The sequence below is a fragment of the Pseudopipra pipra genome, chromosome 4 (assembly GCF_036250125.1).
Source record: "Pseudopipra pipra isolate bDixPip1 chromosome 4, bDixPip1.hap1, whole genome shotgun sequence".
Taxonomy (NCBI): domain Eukaryota; kingdom Metazoa; phylum Chordata; class Aves; order Passeriformes; family Pipridae; genus Pseudopipra; species Pseudopipra pipra.
Window position 1 is genome coordinate 16,710,926 of NC_087552.1, and position 24,873 is coordinate 16,735,798.

The 24,873-nt window shown below is 38.0% G+C and overlaps 1 protein-coding gene across 2 annotated transcripts in view; it reads right to left on the reverse strand.

Moving 5' to 3' along the window:
• Positions 1-24,873, reverse strand: part of LRBA (LPS responsive beige-like anchor protein) — a 408,434-nt gene that overhangs the window by 344,114 nt on the left and 39,447 nt on the right. For both annotated transcript variants that reach the window (XM_064651760.1, XM_064651761.1), the window contains exons 2-16: positions 20,598-20,829; positions 20,363-20,463; positions 18,178-18,273; positions 14,965-15,086; positions 14,738-14,864; positions 13,397-13,516; positions 12,933-13,079; positions 11,905-12,102; positions 11,093-11,226; positions 9,724-9,832; positions 9,464-9,616; positions 8,682-8,850; positions 4,651-4,730; positions 3,013-3,075; positions 1,131-1,228 (exon numbers count right to left, since the gene is read on the reverse strand). In XM_064651760.1, coding sequence (XP_064507830.1) covers positions 1,131-1,228; positions 3,013-3,075; positions 4,651-4,730; positions 8,682-8,850; positions 9,464-9,616; positions 9,724-9,832; positions 11,093-11,226; positions 11,905-12,102; positions 12,933-13,079; positions 13,397-13,516; positions 14,738-14,864; positions 14,965-15,086; positions 18,178-18,273; positions 20,363-20,463; positions 20,598-20,829 — 1,949 coding nt within the window. The remainder of the gene's footprint in view (positions 1-1,130; positions 1,229-3,012; positions 3,076-4,650; positions 4,731-8,681; positions 8,851-9,463; positions 9,617-9,723; positions 9,833-11,092; positions 11,227-11,904; positions 12,103-12,932; positions 13,080-13,396; positions 13,517-14,737; positions 14,865-14,964; positions 15,087-18,177; positions 18,274-20,362; positions 20,464-20,597; positions 20,830-24,873) is intronic.

Sequence of the window (24,873 nt, forward strand, 5' to 3'; positions counted from 1 at the left end):
ACTGACTTGCTTATATACTTGTTAATAAAAAAGAAAACATCTACTGCTAGTTGTTAAATAAAACCAAACATATTGCACTAGAGACCCAACAGGACATTCAAATACTTCATTATTTGAGTTTTTATTATTTTCCCATGTATAATATTTTACCACACAAGTGAAGTCAAATATCAAGAAAATAGGTTTATAAAAAAAAAGAAAAGATCAGTCTAGCAGTAAAAGGGGAGAAAACAATTATAAATATGCCTAAATGCAGTCTCTTGAGAAAGGGCAATTGAAAAAAATATATCTATAAATAAAGGTTAACCAGTAGGTGCAACTGAATGTATGAAATGAGGCTCTGCTTTTACACAGTGAGAGAATTACTACTCCACATATCCTTCTAGGAATAGTTCTTACATTTGTTGGCCTGTTGCAATTTTTCCCCCACTATGCCCAGGCAGGTTCATTTTAAATTAGAGAAGTTCAATACTGTGACCACCCTGTGAGAGCCACAAGACAAAACCAGAGTCATAACTTACTCTTCTAGTAGATTTCCTCTTGTGCTTTTACTGCTAGAAGATTTTCCTATTTTCCCTATTTTTCTCTCAAAATAGTGTTATTTTTCTGTTTGTTGGAAAAAAGACTGCAAACAACATATAGCATAAAGTGCTACATTGAAATAAATACAATGTTTCTTCCACAAAAGTCCTATAGGAAAAAATCTTTTTATCCTATAGGACTTCTGTGGAAGAAACATTTTATGTTATTAGATTAGAAGATAAGAAGACATCTGAATCAATTTTTGTCAGCCTCCTTTCAGTTCTAAAACATATGTAAGAATGGGAAGCTAAAGACTAAGCCCTGGTAGATGAAGACATCAATGTATAGACTACAAAAATTGATCACAACCTTCTTAAGTGTGACTGACAGCCTGGAAACATTAAAAAAACATACCTCATTGACAATAAATCCAACATCACCTCTTGTCAAAATGAACACCTGGACTCAAAAATCCCCCAAGACGAGGAGTCTAACATTGCAACACATACACTGACTTGGACCTTTCAGATTTCACAGGAATTCTCACAAGCAACAGGATGGTCAAAACACTGTTTTCTTTTTTCCCCACTTACAAAATTCAAACTTACTGTAATCCATTCCTCTGATCAAATGCAGGGATCATAGAATTGGGATGCTCTGACATCAGAGCAACAAGCAACTGCAAGACATCCATTAGATTGTCATCCTGTTGAATAAAAGTTACAAATTTGAATTCAAAATGGATGTACACCAGAACATGGTTTTGGTTAAAAGAACTGCTACAAAATATTTCAAAATGATGTGGAGAGTAATCGCAAACTAAGGACCAAATCAACTAGGCCAGGATCAAAAGAGCTACAGATCTCAAAGGCAAGCACAGAAGAAAATATTACAAAGAATATACTTCATTTTTTAGGGTGAAAAGTGATGCATCTGTGTCTGGGATGTAGGCTTTGACAGGGAGTGGATATTTGCACTATGCTATTTCCTTGCACACACATGCTCATCTGTTTGCACGTGTGTTTCCCAGTCCTTTACTGCACAGGAGCTCAAAAAAAACTGCTGCACATTTTCTGGGGCACAGGGTGGTGTTTAATGAAAAAAACAAGTGTTCAAGCCAGGAAAGAGAACTATCACTACCTGCCACAGACAACATTTAAAATGGATAATTCAAACTGCTCATTAAAGTGTTCCATACTTTTAGTTTAAAGCACTCTAACTAGAGTTTATTAATTTGTTCCATATTCACTGTAATTAAAAATAACTAAAGAAGTAGCAAAATGCACCTGTCTTTTCCCGTTCTTTGTGGTACTAAGGCGAAAGCACATTTCAAAACAAACAAACGAACAAAGCTGTAAAAATAAAAGCCCACAAAAAAACCACTGTTCAACACTTTTGAACAAATACTGATTCTTTCCCTATTAGAAAAGCAGCTTCACACCCCCTGAACAGCTCTGTTCAAGATGATATTATGGACTTACATTATAGATGCTACCACTGATGAATCAACCCTATAAGAAGGCTGAATTTTACTTTTTTTGTTGATGTTTTTCTGAATTTACAGTTAGATACCTAAATGCGTGGGATTCAGCATTCATGGATCTTTTAGACTTGAAAATACAAACTGCTAAGATGTTTAAAATATCACGCCCTCATCTGAAGGCTATATAAAGCTTCTGCTACTTCAGCTCACTTTCAGATGTAACCAAGAGTCTTATTTCTTACTTCTCCATATAAAGTAGAATTACTTGAATGATACTACCAAGTAGTAGTAAACAGCACAGAGAATAAAAGGAAAATATAGGTGCAAACATTAAAAAAAAGAAAAAAATCCATACTGCTTGAAATGAAGTTCAATTAATTCCTTATTTTACCCATTTCAAGCACCCTTACAGAGATGAGATCAGTTAGATTTATGTCCCCATTTCCCTTGTCTTTGATGTTGCATCTGGCATAAAGTGCCTTTTCCTGGTGCTAAAATATGAAGATGCAGATGTATCAGTGGTAACCAACATTTTCTCCCAATTAAGTTTATATGCTTCTCTTAGATGTCATTAACATACATCTTTATTTTTTAACGCATGTTTTCAATTTTACTGCTTTATTTAAGAAGTAGAATAAAAAGGAGAGAAAAACAAAACAAAAAAAATATTACTTGGGCAGCCTAAACCAAGGTTTTGACTCTTTTTTTAAGTCAGTCTCACCATCTGTTTTTCTGCTTGGTAAATTGGTTTGCAGAACAACATAAGAAACCATTTTGACTTACTGGCTTAATGAACTTCAATCTAACATTGAACATAGTGCTTAAATCACTTCAAGAATATTGGCATATCAGCACACTAAACAATTGGACAAAGGTTTGCTACTTCCTCTGCAGAGCCATCTTGTGGCACAAAGGAGGTTATATTTGAAAATATTCAAATATTTGGTGGTCACAAGCAGCAGTAGTATGCCACTCCTCACACACACATCCCCCAAATTAAAAATTACCTCGTGTATAGTGAGCAGATAATTGAGGATAGCCTGCAATTCATCTTCTTTTATTCCATAGTCCTTTAAAAACAAACAGGTTTTAAACCCCATCTTTCAAATACAAAAATACTGTTCCCCAAAAAAGCACTATTTTAATTAATGATTATATAACACAGCAAGTACTACAAGACAAATTTGTTTTCACTTGATACTATATAACAGCTTCATAGTCAGAAGGTAGCTTTTTCCCCACCCCTAAAAGTACCCACTGAATGCTATAAAAGTGCTTTAAGGAAATTTCAACACAGGCATAAAAATAAGATAAATAGCAATATATATAATATATATATATAATAATATATAGAGTAACACATGTTAATTGATACAGTCAATTTGATCCCAGAGCTTCCTATTAATAGAAGAATTAAGGTGGCAAAGAGGATTCAGAAGTAGACCTGGAAGTTTAATTATAAGCCTGTTAGCTATGCCTATATCTGCGTTTGCTTCTTATTTTCCCCTACAGAATCCCATCTTCAGTTGCTATCAACTTTGAAGAAATCTAAATAAGTTATGGCATCTATGCCAGGAATATGCCTTGAGGTACATTTTGTGAAAATAAAATAAAAACCAACGTTTTTGATAAAAAGGGCAAGGTAGGGAAAAGCAGCCTTCTTCATTTCTAGGGCTTTTATTTTTTAAAGCAAGTCTTTAATTTCCCAAAAACATTTTGCACCATTGTGTAGAAATAGAAAATTTGCTGAGGAATCAACCACAACCTTTTCTGATGGACACGTTTTTTACTGTTGTGCAGGCCTTGGCTGGGGTATGAGTTTCTTCACAGTAGCTGGTACAGGGATTTGTTTTGGTTTTGTGCTGGAAACAGTACTGATAACACTGGGATGTTTTTTTATTGCTGAGCAGGGCTTACACAGATCCAAGGCCTTTTCTGCTTTTCATACTGCCACACTGGTGAGGATGTTGGGGGTGCATGGAAGGCTGGGAGGAGACACAGCTGGGACAGTGACCCAAACTGACCAAGGGGATATTCCAGACCATATGGCATCATGGTCAATATATAAAGTTGAGGGAAGCAGGAGGAAGTGGGGGGATGCTTGGAGTGATAGTGTTTGGCTTCCCAAGTAACCGCTACACGTGATGGGGCCCTGCTCTCCTGGAGATGGCTGAAACACAGAGATGCCTGCCCAGGGAAAGGGGTGAATAAACTCCTCGCTTTGGTGGTGTGCACAGCTTTTGCTTTCCTGTTAAACTGTCTTTATCTCAACTCATGACTAGCTGTTGCTCTCCCTGATCCCAGTGGTGGGGGAATGAGCAAGTGGCTGTGTGGTACTTGGTTGCTGGCTGGGGTTAAACCACAACAAACCTTGTGAAACTCTACCCAAAACTGTGAAGAAATCAAATATTTATTTATCCAGTACTAATCATTTCTAAATTATTGAGTTAAATCTCAACATTGGATAAAAACAACTTAAAAGGGAGAAAAACACATCTTTAGCACTGCTGCCTGTGGCAAGAGGTACAAAAAAAGAAGCACCTTACAGGGTTTTTCTTTTACTTACTATTACAAAATTCAACATGCTTAAAGAATTTCTTTATGAAAGGAAATAAGTATCTTATCATAATTTAAAGTTATCCTACCTTCATCACTAGCTGTTTAATAAACATCAACAAAAATGCTCGCAGGGATAAAATCTCTTTTTGAGTAGGTCGTGGACCATCTATAAAAGAAACACAGATATATGAAATACAAATTAACACTTGTTATTAGCATAGAATGCACTTTCACAGAAAGAAAAATAAAAGGCATTTTCTGGGTGAAGAAGGTACAATTCTAAGTAAAGTCATCTCCCCTCTATTTCAGACTACAAAACAGTAATGTATTTTTATCACCTTTTATTAGCAGAATGTCCAACCAGTGAGGTTCTAATAAGGCTTTTATTAAATACAGTTTTCTAAACCCCTCTAAATTCTTCTAATGATTTTACCACTTTCTTGCAGTGCTATGAACCAACTTTATGCAAGGAATAAGACTGATACGAAAACTTTACATCAGAATTTCCACATTTCAAATTTTTGCACTTTACAGTTCTTTTTAAAGTTCTGCTAAAGCTCAAAGGAAGAACTACATGCCATTATTACACACTGGCTATATAAACAAAAATCAATCTTACAATGCTACGTGTAAAGATTACCTTGAAAGACATGACTTAATTTGTTAACTCAAAGTCAAAAGGACTGGCTTCTGCCACCACTGTGTAAAGCAGACTTTCATTGAAACATTTTAAATACTCAAACACTCAGTAGTTCCCAGGAGAGACAAGGTTAAAAAAACAGGTGCAACCAAATGTCAAAGTCAAGTAAAAGTTTTCATACAGAAAGCAAATGAACTGTCACAAATACATTTCTGAGGATAGTTCTTACATTTGCTTTATAGGTTCGCAGTTCTTATGATCTTAATCATCACGGAAAAGGAAAATTCCAACTCACGAATGAAAGTGATCATCAGTCTGGTTATATAAAGTATAGGCCTACAGACATATTTGGTTTATGAATAGTTATTTTCAATAGAAATTTAAAATAGTCAAATAGTCAAAATAAGCCATTAAACTGCATTACTGAGAGTATCCTACAAATACACTAGCCCCAATAAAGCACTTCAGAAACTAAGTTAATCCATGTCTTCACTAAAAAGAAAGGAGAAAACACACATGGCTTTTGCTTCTTAAAGGATGCAAAATACTACAAAACAATCTTTACAACCATCTAACAGGAAGGGTTGGACATTTTGAGAAGTTGGTGGCAGAAAGTTGGACACATCTAAGAACCACTCACTTCTAATATATCTAGCTCTCTTCCATCACCTCCTCTCTCTGAAATTCCAGAGCCTTTCATTACAGAAGACAGTAGAGACATAAGTTATTCTCCCTTTGTCAAGGCTGTGTCTCCAACCCCACAAAACACAGAACAACAATTGCAATAAAAAATTGTAAAGTCATACTTCCAAACAGCGTGAATTCCCTTATCCGTGCCAGTTCCATCTGCACATGTTTATGTTATGCTGGTGCACACTTTGCATCTCCCAGTTCCTTTTACAATACTGGATTTCTTAGTCAAGCAGCTATTCCTTTTGCTTGTTTCCTTAGGATGAGTATACTCGTTCTGTGTTTCATGACAAGTACTAAACACCTGTTCTAAATTTCTTTTTCTGCATGAGCTCACTGTCTGAATTAAGCATGCTCATTAAGCACTTTTCCAGCAATTCCCTACACCAGTCAGATAGATTTAGTATGCTTGTTTTCAGCTGTACTGCTACTATCAATAGATCATAGGAACACTTAAAAGACTGTCCAGTACTTGACCAAGCTCCATAAAGAGCCCACATTCCCAGGCATGGCTCTACACTTAGCATCATAGAATCAGCCAGGTTGGAAAGGACTTCTGAGATCATCAAGTCCAACCCTTGATCCACTATCACCGTGGTTACTAGACCATGGCACTAAGTGCCACATCCAGTCTCATCTTAAAACACTTATTACTGACTTCAAGTTGCACAGAGTCAAGAGACTCTCTAACATATAGAGCCACCCCTCCGCCTCTCCTACCTTGCCTGTCCCTTCTGAAGAGCTTGTAGCCACCCATGGCAGCACTCCAGTCATGCGAGTCATCCCACCACGTTTCCATGATGCCAACTACATCACAGCTTTCCTCCTGCATGATGGCTTCCAGCTCCTCTTGTTTGTTACCCATGCTGTGTGCATTGGTGTACATGCATTTCAGCTGGGCTGCTGATTTCACCCGGGCTGCTGATTTCACCCTTACCTCAGGCTTTCCACTCTTAGGCTCCTCTCTGGAGAGCCCAATTTCAATCCCTTCCCCCTTCAAACCTAGTTTAAAGCCCTCCCGATCAGCACCGACAATTTATGGGCTACAGTCCTTTTGCCCTTCCTAGACAGATGAAGCCCATCTGATTTGAAGAGACTAGGTACCATGGAATTTGCCCCATGGTCAAAAAACCCAAAATTCCGCCGGTGGCACCAATCCTTTAGCCACCTACTGATATGATGAGTTTTAATCGTCCTGGTACTTCTTCCATTAATGTCGTCGCTAGTAGCCTGGACTACCAGCAGTGGGTAATAATCTGAGGGCTGAATTAGCTCAGGGAGTCTCCTACTAACATCCCTCACCTGGGCCTCGGGAAGGCAGCAGACCTCCCTGTGGGATGGGTCCAGTCGACATACAGGGCCCTCGGTTTCCCTCAGAAGGGACTCATTGACTACAACTACCCTTCTTTTTTTCTTTATAGCTGTGGTTGTAATCTGTCTGGTAGATGGAGTGCAACCAGGAGACCCTCCACACAGATCTTCCTCCTGACTGTCCTCTACCTGCTTCTCTGGGTCCAGGGCCTCATACCTGTTCTTTAAGGGTACCCGGGGAGGTGATGGGGGGCGGGAGGGGACTCTTTTACCTCTTTGATCAAGGACCTGTTTCCACTCCCCCAGTCTACTTGGTTTGCTCCATCTGCCTGATGGCAGGAGGGGCAGGCCTTCACCGTCTCCTGCTGAACTTCTTTTGGGGGTGAAAGGGTGTGACTCCACCAGTCTATTTCCCTTTTGCTTTCCCTAATGCTTCTTAGCCTCTCTACCTCTTCCTTGAGCTCTGCCACCAGGCACAGCAAATCATTCACCTGCTCATATCGTACACAGACCCCACTCACAGTGTCCCCTGGTACTAACGCCAGGCTCAAACACTCTGCGCAGCCAGAGACCTGAACAGTCTTGGTGTCCTTCTTGGGGGGTTCCGTCTGTGTGAACACACCCCTTGTGATAACAGCAGCACCAACAGCTTTTGCTTTTTTGGAAACCATTGCTGGCTTTCGTTGAGTTGTGGGGAGGAAAAAAAAAAAATAAAAAGCTCACCTGAGAGAGCTGGGAGGTGCCTTGCTAACTGCAGTCAAAAGGCGTCACGTCAAAAGGCGCCACGTCCCTGTTCGCCCACTCCTGTTCCCCGCGCTCCCAGCAGCCATTTAAATCCCTTGTGGATGGGCTGGGTTCCACCCCCTAGTCAGCTGACTGGGGGAGGTACTGGGCATTCCCACTCGAACCTGAGTGTATATAATCTTGGGGTCTTGGGACTTCTGGGCCACTCATCGGACCCAGAGGAGGACCAGCCTCAACCGGATTGCGATCACCAGTCTCGACCAGACTGCGATTGGCACTCTCACCAACAGGTTTTCTTTTCTTTTATTTTGGACTCAGGGGGACCACGTGGGGCTCAGCACGGGGCCAACAAACACCGTTCTGTTCGTGCCCTAAGGTGCTGGGTTATACATCTGGGTTTTGTGGGTTAAAACCAAGTGTTTGTCCGTATAATTGTATTTATTGTATTGTTTTTATTAAATTGTAACTCTGACTTATAATCTCTTTTGAGTTGGGTTTATTTCTCCCGCCAGTTTACCTTTAAACCAACACAATATGACTTCTGAAGAAATTTCCTTTAGATTGCAAAAAAAATCTTTCAAGGACAGAAGCACACTGTCTGAACTGTTACAGGGAACCCATCCCATTAAAGGGAAATTATTTCTGGAACATTCACAGTTCTGTACATCGTTTACAACACTTCTCAAAAATAAAGATCAGATTGTGAGAGTAAAAATTAATATACATACATACCTATGCCCTTGGGAGTTATACCACTGCGATCCTGAGGGTTCACTACCCAGTAGTAATACTTTAGGGTGTGCATGACCAAAAGAACTGTCCCAACCCGTCGGATTGCTCCATATATGTTAACAGTGGCAATGAACTCAGTAGACAGGTAAGTGTACAGGGTCAGCTGAGCCTACAACATACAATCAGGAGAACAAAAATCGCTTTTGTTCCTAAATTACAGCATGTCAGACAAATAAATTCTTAAATTTCATCTATTAAAATGTCTTAGAGAAATAGATTTTCTCTGCACAGCTCAGTCACAAAGCCCTTAAAACCTTTGCAAATGGATGAAAAAATTCATTATATTTCTAAAACTGTAGAGTGCTGGTAAGAAGATTTCAATTAGAATCAGTTGGTGAGTTTTGACCAAAGTTGTTCACAGAGAACAGAGATTTACCAAAACAAAAACACTCACTGTCAATTTAAATGAAGACTTCAAAGCATAATTTGTTCTTGAAAAAATTGCTGAGTTTTTGTAACTAGTCCATCCAAAATTCCCCTCTCGGTTTGGGTCAGGGACTCCAAAAGTTACTTACAACTCTCTTCTGCAGAACCCTGCAGGTTTCCAAACTCCCTGAAAACCTTGGGAGTCTGCAAAACTTGACAGCTACTGTCTGAAAACAATTCCTGTATGATTTCTGCTGGGGAGCAAAGACCTGTAACTCTTGGAGTTCAGGCTTAGTTTCAACACTCCCAAATCAATACATCATAACTATCTTATTTAGAAGAATGAGCAATTTTACCTGTGCTGGGATATGAATCCATATTGCAGGATTGAGGAGAACATGATCACACAGCTGCTTCAGCAAGGGCACTCCATTGTGTAAGTTACTCAGGTATTTGGAAAAGGCAAGGCAAAGTTCTAGAACAGCTCGGGTAACATGGGCTTTGGAAGACTGTAAAAGAAGATCTGCTTAAGGAGAGTCCTGTAACAGTCTAGGAAAAGTATTTCTCTCAAAAAAATTCAACACTCATGTAAGACATCAAGAAATATTTGCTTTACCTTTTCTAGGCTATATCCTATCACAAGGAAGCCTTTACAGGAAAGCATCTGTTCTTGCATAGCAATAGAGTTCTTCAACAACTCCATGATGAATGCCAATAAAGTAGAACTGGAAAACATGGTTTAGTAAACAAAAATGTTCTGAACATTTACAACAAGACAGAAAATATTTCCAAATTAACACTTCCATCACACAGCCCAGAGACACATTCAATGTATTATATAAATGCTCAAATCAGAATTATTAAAACAAAAAGCAAGACTACACTTGGAAAACTGTAACTTCTTGCTTTTTATTAATATTTTTCTAACTTGAAATCCTGGACTCTAAAACAACCGTGCAATAGCAAAATTCTTCTGAAAATATGTTCTTGCAGAAAGGCAACAGTTAAAACCTTGTACTTCTCTCTGCTTCGTATTCCACTTACAAACTTCTGCAAGATCAGTAACAAATGCCATTCTGCTTCCTATGGATTTCAGATGAGTAGATATTTTTCTAGACAAAGCTTTACTATTGATTCAAGCTAATTCAGCTCTGTGCTGCTGCCAGAAGGAATGTTCCTGTCCCGCCCCTCGTGTCACAGCACTAATGCCTATGGATCAAGATCTCGGCCAGCTGAAAACCACTCTATTGATGGGCCAGTTTGCAACTAAAGCAAATCCCTGACTTATCACACAGATGCCCAAGCCTAAGCCAGCTCAGGAAATTTCCAGGTGTGTCCAAACAGACTGAAGGAACATTGTGACCACTCCTTCTTTGCAACAATAGGGATACAGCTCATCTTTAAACAGCCATGAAACTACAATTGCAATGAAACAAAGCAAACTACACCAGAATTCTAAAAAGCAATCCCTTTGATTTCTAACTTAGGAGCTCCACCAGCTTCTGTACCTGGATGTTCAGAAGTTGGATGTACTTGAAACAGAGCTCTAACCACAGGAAAAGCCTGGCAGTAACCCTAGGTAACAGTATCTTCCAAAAAGTCTGAAGGTTAAAAAAAAAAATAAAATCCAAGCAATGACTGAAAAAACTCATCCTTTCTGGAATTTCTCTTGAAGCCTTCCCTAGTGCATTTTCTCCATGACAAGAATAAGCTCAAGAGAATCATTCATAATTCTCCTACACAAAAAAATCGTGAAGTATAAAATGTGTACATTTTGGTTCCGTGTGAACTTTCAGAGAACATTTGGTGCAAACAAGCACATCACTTAGAGGTCCTGCCTGTGGCAAGGCCACCTTTTTGTTGTTAGACATAACTCAGTGTCACACAAGACAATGCTAATTACTATGCCATTTAATAAAGCAATAGGTAATTTCCTTTACTTACAAAGAAACAAAGAACAGGGCACAATAGGCACATTCACTCACCAAACAGTTGTGTCAATGTGATCTGATGAATATTGCCTGTAGTCTAACTGTGCAAAGAGAGGGAAAAGCACCTGCACTCCTCCAATGGAGTGCAGGGCACTTTGGATAGAGTGCGTTAAGACTGCTTTCACATCCTGAGAAAGAAGAAACAAGAAATATTGAAACCTCCTTCAGGAACTGCTAAGAAGTTCGTTAAAAATACTTTTTAATGTCTGCAATATAAGAGTTGTATTATTGCCAAATAAAAAGAAACAGCAGGAACAACAAACTGGCTGCCACAGCCATGCTAAACATCCAGTCTGCCTGACCTACTGCTCTAGATACAGTCTACAGTGGAGATCCTCAGATGAATACACAGGAGGTGGCTTGTAAATTCTAAAACAACTCTCTAGTAACAGAGAAACTCTAGAACAGAATACATGAAAAGGTTCTGACAATTTAATAGATGAAAGCATTCAAGGCATAAGGAAGAAAAGGATTTCATATCAACAGGGCAAAGGATGGGAGATGGGTAACGTCTGTAGGGGAGGGAACATGTTAGAAATGAGGAAGAAGGATTACTTTTAAAGCTCACACAGCCTTTGTAATATTGACTTTTTTTTTGGTTGTAACTTTACACAGAACAAACTTTCTTCTTAGGATTCTTATGCATCCACTTTAGTTCAAGAAAGGGAAGGTAGCAGCAGGGCCAATCCAAAAAACCCCAGCTTATAAGAAATTCCCAATCTTATCCAAATCCCAATAAAAACTTGATTTTAGGTTTTCAAAAAAAATCATCAGTACACTCAAAATCTATGAAAATGTTAACATACCTGCAGCATGAGGGCATGTGGTGAATGAACAAAAATAGAAGGGTTATCCTTAGGGGATGATTCTAGACACAGCTGTGCATCTGTAGCCCTTGGATTGTACATAAAAGCAATAGCATTGGATAGTTTGCCATCATATAGCAACAATTTGTGATGTTCATCGAGGAAGAGATCACTTTCTGCCTTGAACTTGAATGTTCCCTGGATTGGGAAGCAGGGTTGAGTAAGGAAAAAAGAAAAAAAATTAGACTACACACATTGAAGATACAGTTCAGAACATAACTATTGCCAAAAAAATGACTAAAACACTGCTTCTTTAATCTAGAAGTATTTAATAAAAAAGGGGTCTCAATAAGAACATTGAGTCAAAGTCAGTTTTACAGAATTAAAACTGCAGAATTTTTTGGACCCCTGAAGAGTGTCATTGCCAAAATGGTGGGTAACGTAAAAGAAACACATTAGCTTGGAAACAGCATGACTGTCAGCAATGTTCACTCAGAAGGAACTAATAATTGAGGAACAGATAGAATAAAACCATCTTTTTTAGCTTATGTTTGTACAGCTGCTAGGGAATAACAGCCTTCAATTAGTGCCCCTCAGGCTAAGACAAAACAAATAATAAATCACTGCAACAAAACTAATCCTCAGCACTAACTTCCCATGTTAAAAACACCCAACTAGCACAAGCAACTCTAAAGCTACATTTCTAAAACAAATACATCATACTTCATCCAAAGTTTTCAACCTCAGTGAAAAAGCAAACCTGATCAGAGATAACAGGGGTGTTTTTCCTCTCCCAACCACCAACACTGAAATTTTGAGACGCAAACAGGAACATTATTCTTTTTATTTTATAAGAAAATAAATAATCGAATCAACGCTTAGTTGTAGTCTGTGAGGTGATATACAGGCTTACAGAGGAAACATGGAAGAGTTTACACATGTTACAATGATGTTACAATGCCACAACATTCTTAAAATCCACCACAGTCTTAGCACAGTTAAACTCTTAATAGTCGATTCTAACATACCTTATACCCCAGACCAAGCTGATAAATAGCAAAGATCTGAGCAGCATTAAGAGCTTCACTAAAAAGGTAAACAGATGTCATTTGCCCACAAAACACTCGATTGGCATCTGCTGTTTCTGAAGAACCCAGGAAACACTTGTCAAATGTCTGAAAATAAAACAGAACCCAGTAACGGGGTTAATCTATGCTACACAAACAAATTATACAAAAAAAATACACATTTTATCAGGGAATATTTTTTTATATAAACAAGTATTTGAGGGTCTCAGCAGAAACAAATTTAAAGTTCTGAGATGTATAAAAGCACAATTTACTCCTCTACCAAAACGTTACTATTTTTATTTCAACATTTTTTTAAAATACATGAAGCAGGGGAGGTTTAGTAATAAAATGGAAAAGAATAATTATATAATCCATCAATATGATCAACTAACTATAGGTATTAATGCACAGGGATTACTTACATCACTGGTGTTGACAAACCACGTTATTTCTCCATAAGATGCCAGTTCCCCATTGACATAACATCGAAGTTCACTGTTCTTCCAGCGGTTGTAGATGTGCACTATAGTAACCATATACCACTAAACAATAAGAAAACAATTAACATAATTCTACAGACACCTAAAGAAGGTTTACCATTCAAGTGGGGCGTAGTAGAGCAAATTTATGAGAAATAAGTTAAGACTGACAAATGTATTTGAAGTAGAAAAGATTAATAAGTCACTGGTGAGTTTTCTTGCATTGCTACGTCAAGGGATATTATGCCATTTTTTCCACAAAAAGATGACACAGAAGCTTAAAAGATATTTATGGCATATACCTTAAAAATCTTTATGGCACTGCTGAACCAAACTTACACTGAAACCATTTGTAAATAAGTTCTAAGCTGGGTTACTCGTAGCATGATGGACTGCTAAAAATGTCATTCCAAAGAGCAAGGATGGCTCCAGACTAAAGCCTATCAAAGGTTGTGCATGTCAAATTATCACAAACAGGATCCATATTTACAGCAAAGGATTACTGATAAGAAATTCCTGAGGAGGCCTGTTCTCCCACAAAATGTTTACACCAGTTGCTCCAGAAACATTAGCAGAATATCTAATTGAAAAGAGAGATATTCAGCATTGTATAACACTACTTAATAGGCAAGACAGCCTTGAATATCAGCAATAAAATTAACTCACATTTTAATTCTTACATTTAAAAAGACACATAGAATATAGCAGCAAATGCAAGGAGACTACTTGCTGGACAACCTGGATGAACACAAAGCATAACATTCTTTCAAGAATGATCTGTTTTCTACCACATGTAAGACCATCAAACTCCTATTAACGGCCTTTGCTTGATTAAGAAAATTAAATGTGGGTTAGTAAATGTGCTCTCTTAAAATAACACTGCATTTGCCCATATGGAGTAAGTGATGATATAAAGGGGAGCCTCAGCAAAACCTTTTAGAAAAAGGAGAAGAGAATGTCTGGAGGTATGAGAAAACAAAGAAGGAAAAAAAAGAATCACAAGCATTTTCACTATCAAGCTGTGTCTATGTACTAAGAATTCTGAGAGAACTCACAAGTCTCAAAAATTCATAAAACATCTAATAAGTTGTGCTTTTCTGGCTTTCTTATACACTGCATAATTAAAAAGCAATAAGATTTCAGAACACAAATTTGTTTTGCTTATTCCAATGTAACTTTTGTTGTACAGAATGATGAGCCTAATTGATAGCTACAACACACACTCCCAGGCTACAATTTTAAATTCATTAAACCTATTTGAAAGATTTTATTATCGTTACTCACCTTTTGTGGCTTGAAATCAAATTTTACACAATGCTGGAAACCTTTTCCCTTTGATTTTATGGATGTTACAATCAGGCAGCCTCCAACAAAGTGAGCAGAATAACCAAGTCCTTTGTTTGTTCGAAAACTGACAAATTAGAACAAAATCAGCACATACACAGATGCAGAAATCATTGAACAATGAATAGAAAATGAACATCAGAAATGTGGTTTTACATAGTACTCACCAATATAAGTAAGGCTTATCCTTATCCACATTAATATTATTTACAGGATCCATTCTTAGCCAAGTGTGGAAAGTAAATCCATTCTGGTATGGCCACTTGGCTATAGGAGGTAAGGCAATAGCCTAAAGGAAGCAAAAAGTTATTCATGGAGAAAGACCAACATCACAACAGTAGAAGTATACAGGTCAAGACACACACTCTACAAATGTATACTGATACAAAGACACACACTGCAGATATGTACACTTTTCTCTATGCTTAAAGAAGATCTGGCCTAACTTGTGCTTTTTGTAATTGTTACGATATTTAATTCATCTAAATATTTAAAAATTGGTCTTTATATCTCAAAGAAGATTATTAATAGTAAGTTACTCTTTAAAACTCAAATTCTTTAGTTGAAGACAGAGTATAATAACTTCTCAAAAGGCAAATTTAAGTAGATTTGGTTTTGTGGTAACCTGACAGAATAATCAGATTTATAAATTTAACTTCACATAGTGTTGGTATTTAGAAAAATAACCGATTATGAAGGAAATGCTTTGCACATTTCACTTAACAGATTTTTTCCTCTCTTGAAACTCATGTCTACATAGATTTCCAGTGAGAAATATGACAGAATCATAAACTTCCTTAAAAGAAAGTTAACACAATCCCCACCAGCCAAAATCCTCATCTCAAACATGGGCTTTGTTAGCCCAAAAGCTCCTAAGTTACAAACTGTATGTTGGTACCCTTTGTTTCAAACAGTTGGGTTTTATTGTTTGGGATTTTTTTGTTTGGTTAGTTTTTTTTTTACCATTACTATCAACTTTCCACTGTTTTGCTGTACAGATTTGCAATACACACTTCAACTAAAACTGCCATAACCTCTGATCAAAGACACTGTCAAGATGATCAATACCAATGAACAAAAAAAAAAAAAAATCAAAGAACTCAAGTGTTGCCAGACTCCTTATTATGCTCCCATGATCCATTCAGCTACTCCTGTCCAAAGAAAATGCTATAAATCCTTCTCTATACCAGTCAGCTAATCAGTCTGCATGTCTTTGAGCCCAGCTTTTGGGAACTGGTAGGACTATCACTTGATTTAACTCACAATGGGTCTTGGAGTAATTATAATAAATACTTAATTTCTTAGACTTCTAAATTTAAAAATATATAAGAATATTCACATTAAGGTTACTGAGGCACCCCAATACCACATATGGTTCAAGCACTCAACATAATTAATAGAAGTTAAATACAAAAACACTACATGAATATCCTAAAGGAACAAAAACACGTGTGTTTATTGTCAAGTTCTGTTGCACGTGATAAAACTGCAGAAGCATTTTCCTAATAGTCTGCATTTTTCAGTCTCAAGTTTTCATTTCAAAAAAAATTCATTATGTCATCAAGTTGGTGAAATGTAATCTCAAGCCACCAGGGCTGAAAGGTAATGGGTTTATGTGAAGAAAACTGGAAAGAGTCATCTGATAAATCTTATTCAAATCTTGTTCTGAATTAAGCATGAAATTTTGAACATAATTTTTCATCCTACAATTTCAGAAGCAAAAATGTTGACATACTTGAATTCCTACAGAAGATTTTCCACAGAGCTTTCCAACTCCCTATTTAGATTTGAATTCTTTTTCAAGTGAAGACCACAGAACTTAAAAATTAATTGTTCGACCACTTGAACAATTACAAAAAGACTAATCATGGCTAAATTTAATCTTTTTCAGTATTGTTCAGCATATAAATGTCTAGGATCTATGTTTTCTCAGAGAATTCTTCTAAGCAATATATGTTATTCACATCATCCCATCATTAGAAATAATTATAAATGGTAGAAGTGGAACCACTTCTAGTTCAATACTTTTTGTGGTTTCACTAGCAAAGGTAGATGTAAGGCTGTATTGGGTATGTGTGGCAAGGTTTTGGTAGTGGGGGGCTACAGGGGTGGCTTCTGTAAAAAGCCTCTAGAAGCTTCCCCCGTGTCCAACAGAGCCAGTGCTCCAAGATGGACCCACCGCTGGCCAAGGATGAGCCTGTCAGTGATGGTACAGCACCTCTGGGATAAAATATTTAACGAGGGGGAATGGCAACTTCAGCTGGAGAGAGGAGTGAGAATCGAGAAAGAAACAGCTCTGCAGACACCAAGGCCAGTGCAGAAGGAGGTGGAGGAGATGCTCCAAGCACCAGAGCTGAGATTCCCCTGCAGCCTGTGGTGCAGACCATGGACAGGCAGCTGTGCAGCCCATGGAGGTCTGCAGTGGAGCACAGGTCCTGGCAGGACCTGTGGTCCCATGGAGAAGCCCACACTGGAGCAGGTTTGCTGGCAGGACTTGTGACCCTGTGGGGGACTCATGCTGGAGCAGCCTGCTCCTGAAGGACAGCAGTGCGTGAAAAGGACCCACACTGGAGAAGTTCATGAAGGGCTATCTCAATAGGTGGAACTCCAGAGGAAGATTGTGAGGAGGAAGGAGCAGTAAAGACAACATGTGATGAACTGACTGCATTCCCCATTTCCTGTCCCTCTGAATCACTCAGGGGCAGGACGTAGAGAAATCAGGAGTGAAGTGGAGCCTGGGAAGAAGGAAGAAGTGCAGGGGATGTGTTTTAAGATTTAGTTTTTACGTCTCATTACTCTACTCTGATTTGATTCATACTAGACTAAATTAATGTCCCCAAGTTGAGCCTGTTTTGCCCATGATGGCAGCTATTGAGTGATCTCTCCCTGTCCTCATCTCAACCCACAAGCCCTTCATTGTATTTTCTCTCCCTTGCCCAGGTGAGGAGGGGAGTGATAGAGCAGCTTTGGTGGGCACCTGGCATCCAGCCAAGCTCAATCCACCAGAAAGCCACTCTCACACATACTGGATACTAACACAAGCACCATTCCTATCGAAACATGAGGGGGGGAAAAGCAGGTAGATTTTCCTTGCAACAAGATTTAACTGAACCAGTCTGAAAAAAATAACAACATCAAAAAAAGCAGCCTCATTTATATCCATTCTTTGTGTAATAGTATTTGTCCTTCTATAGTGATATTGCACATCTATTATAAGCACGATTTATTCAGGCACAATGTAGGTGGCGGGTAGAGAAAAAAATCTGGTTAAAACTCCTATGACAATGACAGATGAGACAAAGAACACCACAAATGAAAACAACCAGCAGCCATAATAGAAAACCAGATGAACAAACAAGAGACTTAAAATATCTACATACTGCAGCACTTTTTCCTGGAAAGTTGAAGAAGGCATCAGGTCCATACTTCTGAGGCATGTGTTTTAACACAGACAGTAACTTCCCAGCATGCGGTGGCTGACAAAGAGAATTATCACACTTGTGAATAAATAAAACAAACCCATAAGAAATACTATAAACACACAAAAAATTAATTTTAAGACATTTTAAAACTTTAAGACAATTAACTAGGTAACTTAAGTAGGGACTTTAAGACCAGAGCCACTTTCACCCAGCACAAACTAAACTGAGCCTCAGTGTTGGTTCCTCCCTCTATCTGTTCATTCCCATCAGCAAGTCTGTGTCACTTTGCAGTAAACTGAAGAAAATTAACTGATTCAGATGAAACTAATTTAGGAAAAACAAATGCAAACTAATTTTTAATTACAGCTGTTCTGGATTGTGACGGCAGGAAACCCGTGCCAGCACAAGGGAGATGGGGAATTCCTAGCAAAAGGAGGACCAGGAGACAGGATTATTTTCATCAGGACTACAGTGATAAACAACATTAAACTGACTTGTAAGCCCATGGAGAAAGATTAAATTCTCAAAGGCAGTTTGGAGCACCTAAACTGAGTGCTCAGTGTGAATACTTAACACCTTCCCACCATCCTAATTCTGCACTGATTTTGTTGTAATGCTCAGTGACTATAAACTCCAAATCAAGTATATGAGCTCACAACAACAGAAGTACAGCAAATACTGGTAATAGTCACAGGACAATTTTGTGTGTCTTCTTTCATCACAATGCAATCTTCTGGGAGATCTATTTTTAAACTACAATTTTATAATTCTGATATTTTCCTGAAAGTGCCCTTTTTCCCCCTCTTGTAAACCTCTGAAAACTAAGCATTGCATGATGTGTTACAAGTATTTCAAATGTACCAAAATTACAGTCAGCTAAACAGGGCTTCAAGAATCTGAACTCTAACTGAGGAGGAAATGCTGAGAACTGCTTAGAAGTCTTCAGCACTGTACAATTTGACCAGGTAATTTGTGTAGTAGCAAAATACTTGGTATCCTTAAAGCACTGCTGATTTTAAGATTTATGAAGTTGTACAACTCCTTGGCAATGCAATAGCGGCATTTTTCTCTTCCTTTACTCTGCATTTAGTCTTTAATAAAGAAAGGAAATTAAATGCAAATAGCAGAGAGACAGGAAATGAAAAAGTTAATGTTAAAGAGGCCACTTTAATCTATGGTTAAATATGCTCTGTATGTTCAATTAAGTTTAAACCATCTATGAAGTTAAGAGTATTTTTATTTAAGCAGGTTAAGATTGCCAAACTTATTTATTTCAAAGGGTCTTTTAAAATTTGCTGTATTATGTGTGCATACTTGCTGTTACATTGAATACTCTTTTTTAAAACTATTTGAAGTCAACAGAGACACTGTGCTACCTTTTCTCTACACTAGGCAGACTGTTTAGAGATAACAGGAGCTGAATTAAAATTCAAATCCGGTAAAACGATTGTTAAAATAATTTCCAAGTCCAGCAAAACAATTGCATGTTAAACAAAATTTTCTCCAGTGGCCTCTACAACATACACATTTTTACTTTAGGGAAAGAGGTTCTCAACAGTAAAAGGAGACCCTCTTCTCCCTTTCTGTTTTACGCAGGAACAGGAGAAAAATTATATAATTTTTCAGTGGAATTTATTTCCTGCAATTCAATTTCTGCCAAAAATTCTCACTTTCCTAACCGGATAAGTTTTTTCAATCTTCAGGTAAAGTAGAGTCATGTGAAAATATGAGCAGATGGAACTGCCTCTGTAGGCATTTTTAATTTATTTCTCTCTTTATTTAAGTCTAAAATAAAAAAATATTAAGCCTTTTTCCTTCAATTCACATGCCTGGAATCATAAAAATAAAATCATGTGCATAAAAACATTTGCTCAGAGTCATCATATTATTCCCAGGTCTTCAGAAAGACCAATCCAATCCACAGATCCAAGAAGAAATTTAATTTCATCACTATTCCACTCTCTGTATTTTAATTGCTTGCAGGTAAAACGGTTCATTGATATAGTACAAGAAAGCTTCCTGTATTTTTGGTACATTCAAAATTTGTTTATTATAAAGTTTATGAACAAGTCTTAACTTGTGAACATTAAGAAAAACATAAGCAACACCACAAAAATGGTTTCAGTTTTGTGTTTTCTTTTACCCATCTCCCTTTTTCTCCTTGAAGCTTGCTGAAGAATAACTTTAGCTCTCGAACTGTCAAGTTATAGCTGGCCAGCACACCCAGCATATCTACCAAGAGATCTGAAAAGGAAAAAGAACAGCAACATAAGTGCTTGATAAAATGCAGTGTCAAATTTCTATCATTTAATTAATGTGTCCATGGGGTTTTACGTAGGAAAAACACAGTTTGAGTCATACACTGGGTGAAACTGTACCTGCAATCATGTTGTCAGCTCTGTCAATCCTCTTGAGCACCTGTTCAACCAGCCCCACTTCCGTGCACGCCTGTAGATTGCGGATACTTTTCTTTAGGATTGCTGTAAACATGCTCCACACCTCGGCCTGGCAGGTCACGTCACATTTATCCAGCAAGTCCAACATGCAGGTGATGCCCTCTACTTCTTGGATGATAAAGTTCATTTCCAAGTCAAACTGGCCTCCGACGAGCTTTCAGACAAAAATATTTAAAAAAAAAAAACTTCAGACAACTGTATCAAAGTTCTATTCCATGTCTGAAGTTATTCATTCTGCAAGAAGAAAACTATCAAAGAAGTAGGCTAAAAAAACCATAATGAGGCCAATATCAATATATTGTCTCATTTTTCTTCTGTTTTAATTTCTATTAAGTAACAAAGGTGCTCCTAAGGTGTCACTTACTATCAGACAATGGCTGCAGAAAAACATTTGGGTAGTTTAAGATACAGATGTCCTGAGTTGCCCTACAAAGCTGAAGACATCAAGTGAGTGTTCTAAAACAGGTGAGAGTGCCAAAGCAGCCTAGATTCCTTAAGTGGCCTGGAGTGCCCCAAGAGCTTTCCTTTGCATGAGCTTAACGCTCCTCAGGTAAGAGAGCAATTCTAGCCAAAAGGAGCTGATGCACATCAGAAATATTAGCACTTATGAACACCCAAGAGACATTCCTGAGATACTGAATAAAGCTGGTTAAGTAGGAACTGCCAGATTAATTAGCACTCACAGGTAGTAAAAGGAGGCAAAGGCCTGCTATATTTGCATGAATGTGGAACAGCAGCACCGTTCCAAGCCTTTGACAATGCTTTGGGTATGACACTTAAACCCTGTAGTATTTTAGGTCTCCTAGAGGCATGTCTTATTTGAACTCAATAACTAACCACATATGTGTGTGCCAAGGAAATAACCTGCTCCAATCGTTCATCTACTCAATAAAACAAAAATTCCAATTGAAAGAAAGATGGATTGTACTAACTAAACTCCTTTATCCCAATTCCCTCTCTCCGCTCTTTAAAGTTCTCTTGGATTTTAGAACTGTAGTAACCTTAAAAATCACAGAATCACAGAATATGCTGAGTTGGATGGAACCCACAAGGATCACCAAGTCCAACTTCTGGCCCTGCACAGGACCATTCCCAAGAGTCACATCATGTGCCTGAGTATCATCCAAATGCTTCTTGAACTCTGTCAGGCTTGGTGCTGTGACCACTGCCCTGGGGAGCCTGTTCCAGTGCTCAACCACCCTCTGGGTGAAGAAACTTTTTCTAATATCCAACCTAAACCTCCCCTGACACAACTTCAGGCCATTCCCTTGGGTCCTGTCACTGTTCCCCCCAGAGCAGAGATCAGTGCCTGCCCCTCCTCTTCCCCTCAAAGGAAGTTGTAACTGCCTTCAGGTCTCCCCTCAGTCTCCTCTTCTCCAGGCTGAACAGACCAAGTGCCCTCAGCCGCTCCTCTTATGGCTCCCCCTCAAGGCCCTTCACCATCTTCATTGCCCTCCTTTGGACACTCTCTAATAGCTTAGTGTCTTTCTTATGTTGCAGTGCCCAAACTGCCACAATATTCAAGGTGAGGCCATGCTTGCCAAACTACCCATTATATACCAGCACACAAACAGGAATGCAGACAGCATCAACTCAAATTATCAAAATGGTATAATTTGAAGTTAGAGTTTAGAAGTATTTCAACTCGTTCTCACTTCTACAAATTTGTTTAATAAAAGACATTATTTCTGTCCTAAGTGGTGTTCCTTTCACAGGTTTTGACCATTAACAGCTTCAGTGCTGTCACTGCTGAAGTCATACCATATCAAAACTGCCCCAAAATGCACATACTAACTTGCTTCCATATTAGCTCCAACAGCTTCTCTCAGCTTGTCAGGATCCAAAGATAAACTTACCCAATGGAACAGAATATATGCTCTTTATTAACCACTGAAATTACCATACATTTTCCTCAAGTGTCTAAATCTTGTCACTTTGAAGAAGCAATCTTTGGACTTCTGGGTATAAATCAGTAATGTCAAACACCACAAGAAGCAGAGAAAGTTACTGCTTTTATGACAGAATAGACAATGTCTCACGGCGACAATTTCTAAACAGTAATTTACAATTTTCCATTTTCTCCCCTCTTGGTCTTGAAAAATAATTATACAATTTACTATCAGATGCTTCCTGAATATCTAGGGAAACCGTAGGAACTGAATGGGGAGACTTGAATTATATTCCCAGGTTCTCTATATCAACTCATGTGTCAACTCAAACAAATCTATCAGATCATTACCATTCCCCAAGCCTTAGTTTTCCCCTTCCAAAAGATGAAGCAGAGGCCTACCCCAAGAAAGCTCTGTAAGGCCAAATTCAAGGGAGAATGCTGAGCAGAATGAATTAACACAAAATTATCTCAAAACAAATGCAAATGAAAGAGGACACCCTCCTTAAATAAAACCTGAACAGAGCATTTGAAAACATAATACATAACCAATGTTGCATTTCATTTTACACTAAATTTATCCTCTACAAAACTGAGGTATTCCTCAAGAAGCTGCTCTCCTCCTCACCATGAAGAAGAAAAGAAAATACAGCATTCTGTGTGGAGAGAGAACAGCTGAAGGTTAAATTCTAGTCACAAACCACCTGCTAATTCTTAACAAGAAATTCAACTCTTTATGCATTTGGTTTTAACTATCAGCCAACATTCAATTATCACACCAAAACCATATACAGCAACTAGAGGTGACCTTACCTTCACCCTATAGTCTACACCACCAATCTTTCATTTTTGGCTAGATACACTATTATCAGTAACCACCCATCCAGGAAGCTGTCAAATTAAGTTTCCAATCTAATCTGCAAACACAAGCATTTCAGCAAGTACATTCTAGAAATAATATGCTGCGGTAAAAAAAGTAATTCCCATTTTAACACTTCCTTTAAGGGAAGTGAGGACAAAACCCATTACCCAGAGAAAGCAGAACACCCAAGGCCCAGTGCAGCTGATGTACTATATGTATGCATCCCCATCAGATACACATAAGCACACACACATCCCCCCCAGTATGTCATATTAACCCTTTCTAATGGTGATTTGAAGCTGATCAACCTTCCAAACACAAATTTGTTTCCAATGACAGGGATCATAATCCAGGTCCACGCGTTGGCTAGTTATTATCTGAGCTGCAGTAATGGCTGTGCACAGCAAAATGTAATCTTCCCAAATGTCACAGTAAGTTATGAATATCTGAGCAGCTTAATGCACCTTACTAGCCATGAAGTGTGAGAATGTAATCTTATTACCTTTTTTATGGTTGTATTTTTTTGAATAATGTAGCCTTTGAACTGATGTATAGTCTTTCCTTGCACTTTAGCATGATTTGGTCTCCTATGTCGCACAGTACATTTTTCAAAATTCTCCAATTCAACGTATTTTAAGTCCTATGCTGAGCTGCATAAACAATCTTTATAGCAACCTACAGGGTGGCATAACGTTTTCTTTCTTCAGCATGTAGAATTAAGTGTAAGCTTACAGGAATGGCTTTAAAGGGCAGTATTCAAATACATCCTCACAAATTTTAGACTTTGCTAGCTATATTTACCTTTAAAAATATATATAAACTAAGCCAATAGCTCAAGCTTTTTCGTAAAATGTTTCTACATTTGGCTGACGGAGAACAGGGAGCAATTTTTTACTACACATGCAGAGAGGGTAATTTTTTTTTTTCCTTTAGAGAATTAAACTAATAAGAAGTCAACATAATAGCACTAATTTTAAGTATAAAGTAGCATTACAACACTTCTAAAGAGAAGCAAAAAGGTAACTGAAACACACAAAACCTCTCTTTGCCAGGAATTGATCAAGATATAAAAGAGATGGTGCACTGCTTGGGTGAGCAACTACCAAACTATAGCATGCAGAAAACAGATTAGAATAAACTCAGTCAAGGTCCACTTTCCTCAAAGATCATGATCTAGATTATTAATCTAATTTAAATAATTTCTGCCACTAACAGACGTAAAATATTTCACAAGCTTGTAAGAAAACGTGAGAAAAGGTATTTCAATGACCTATAATACACATACCAAAGAAAAGAAACTAAGTCCAAAATGAGCATTTCTCCTGGAAAAGCCAATTTCACTGTACTTGGGAGAACTACAGGGCTGGATCTTCTCATTTTTACCCCAAACTTCCAAAAAAGATTTCACTTCTACAGAGTTTCCTCATCCTTCTGGTTGTTAGATAACC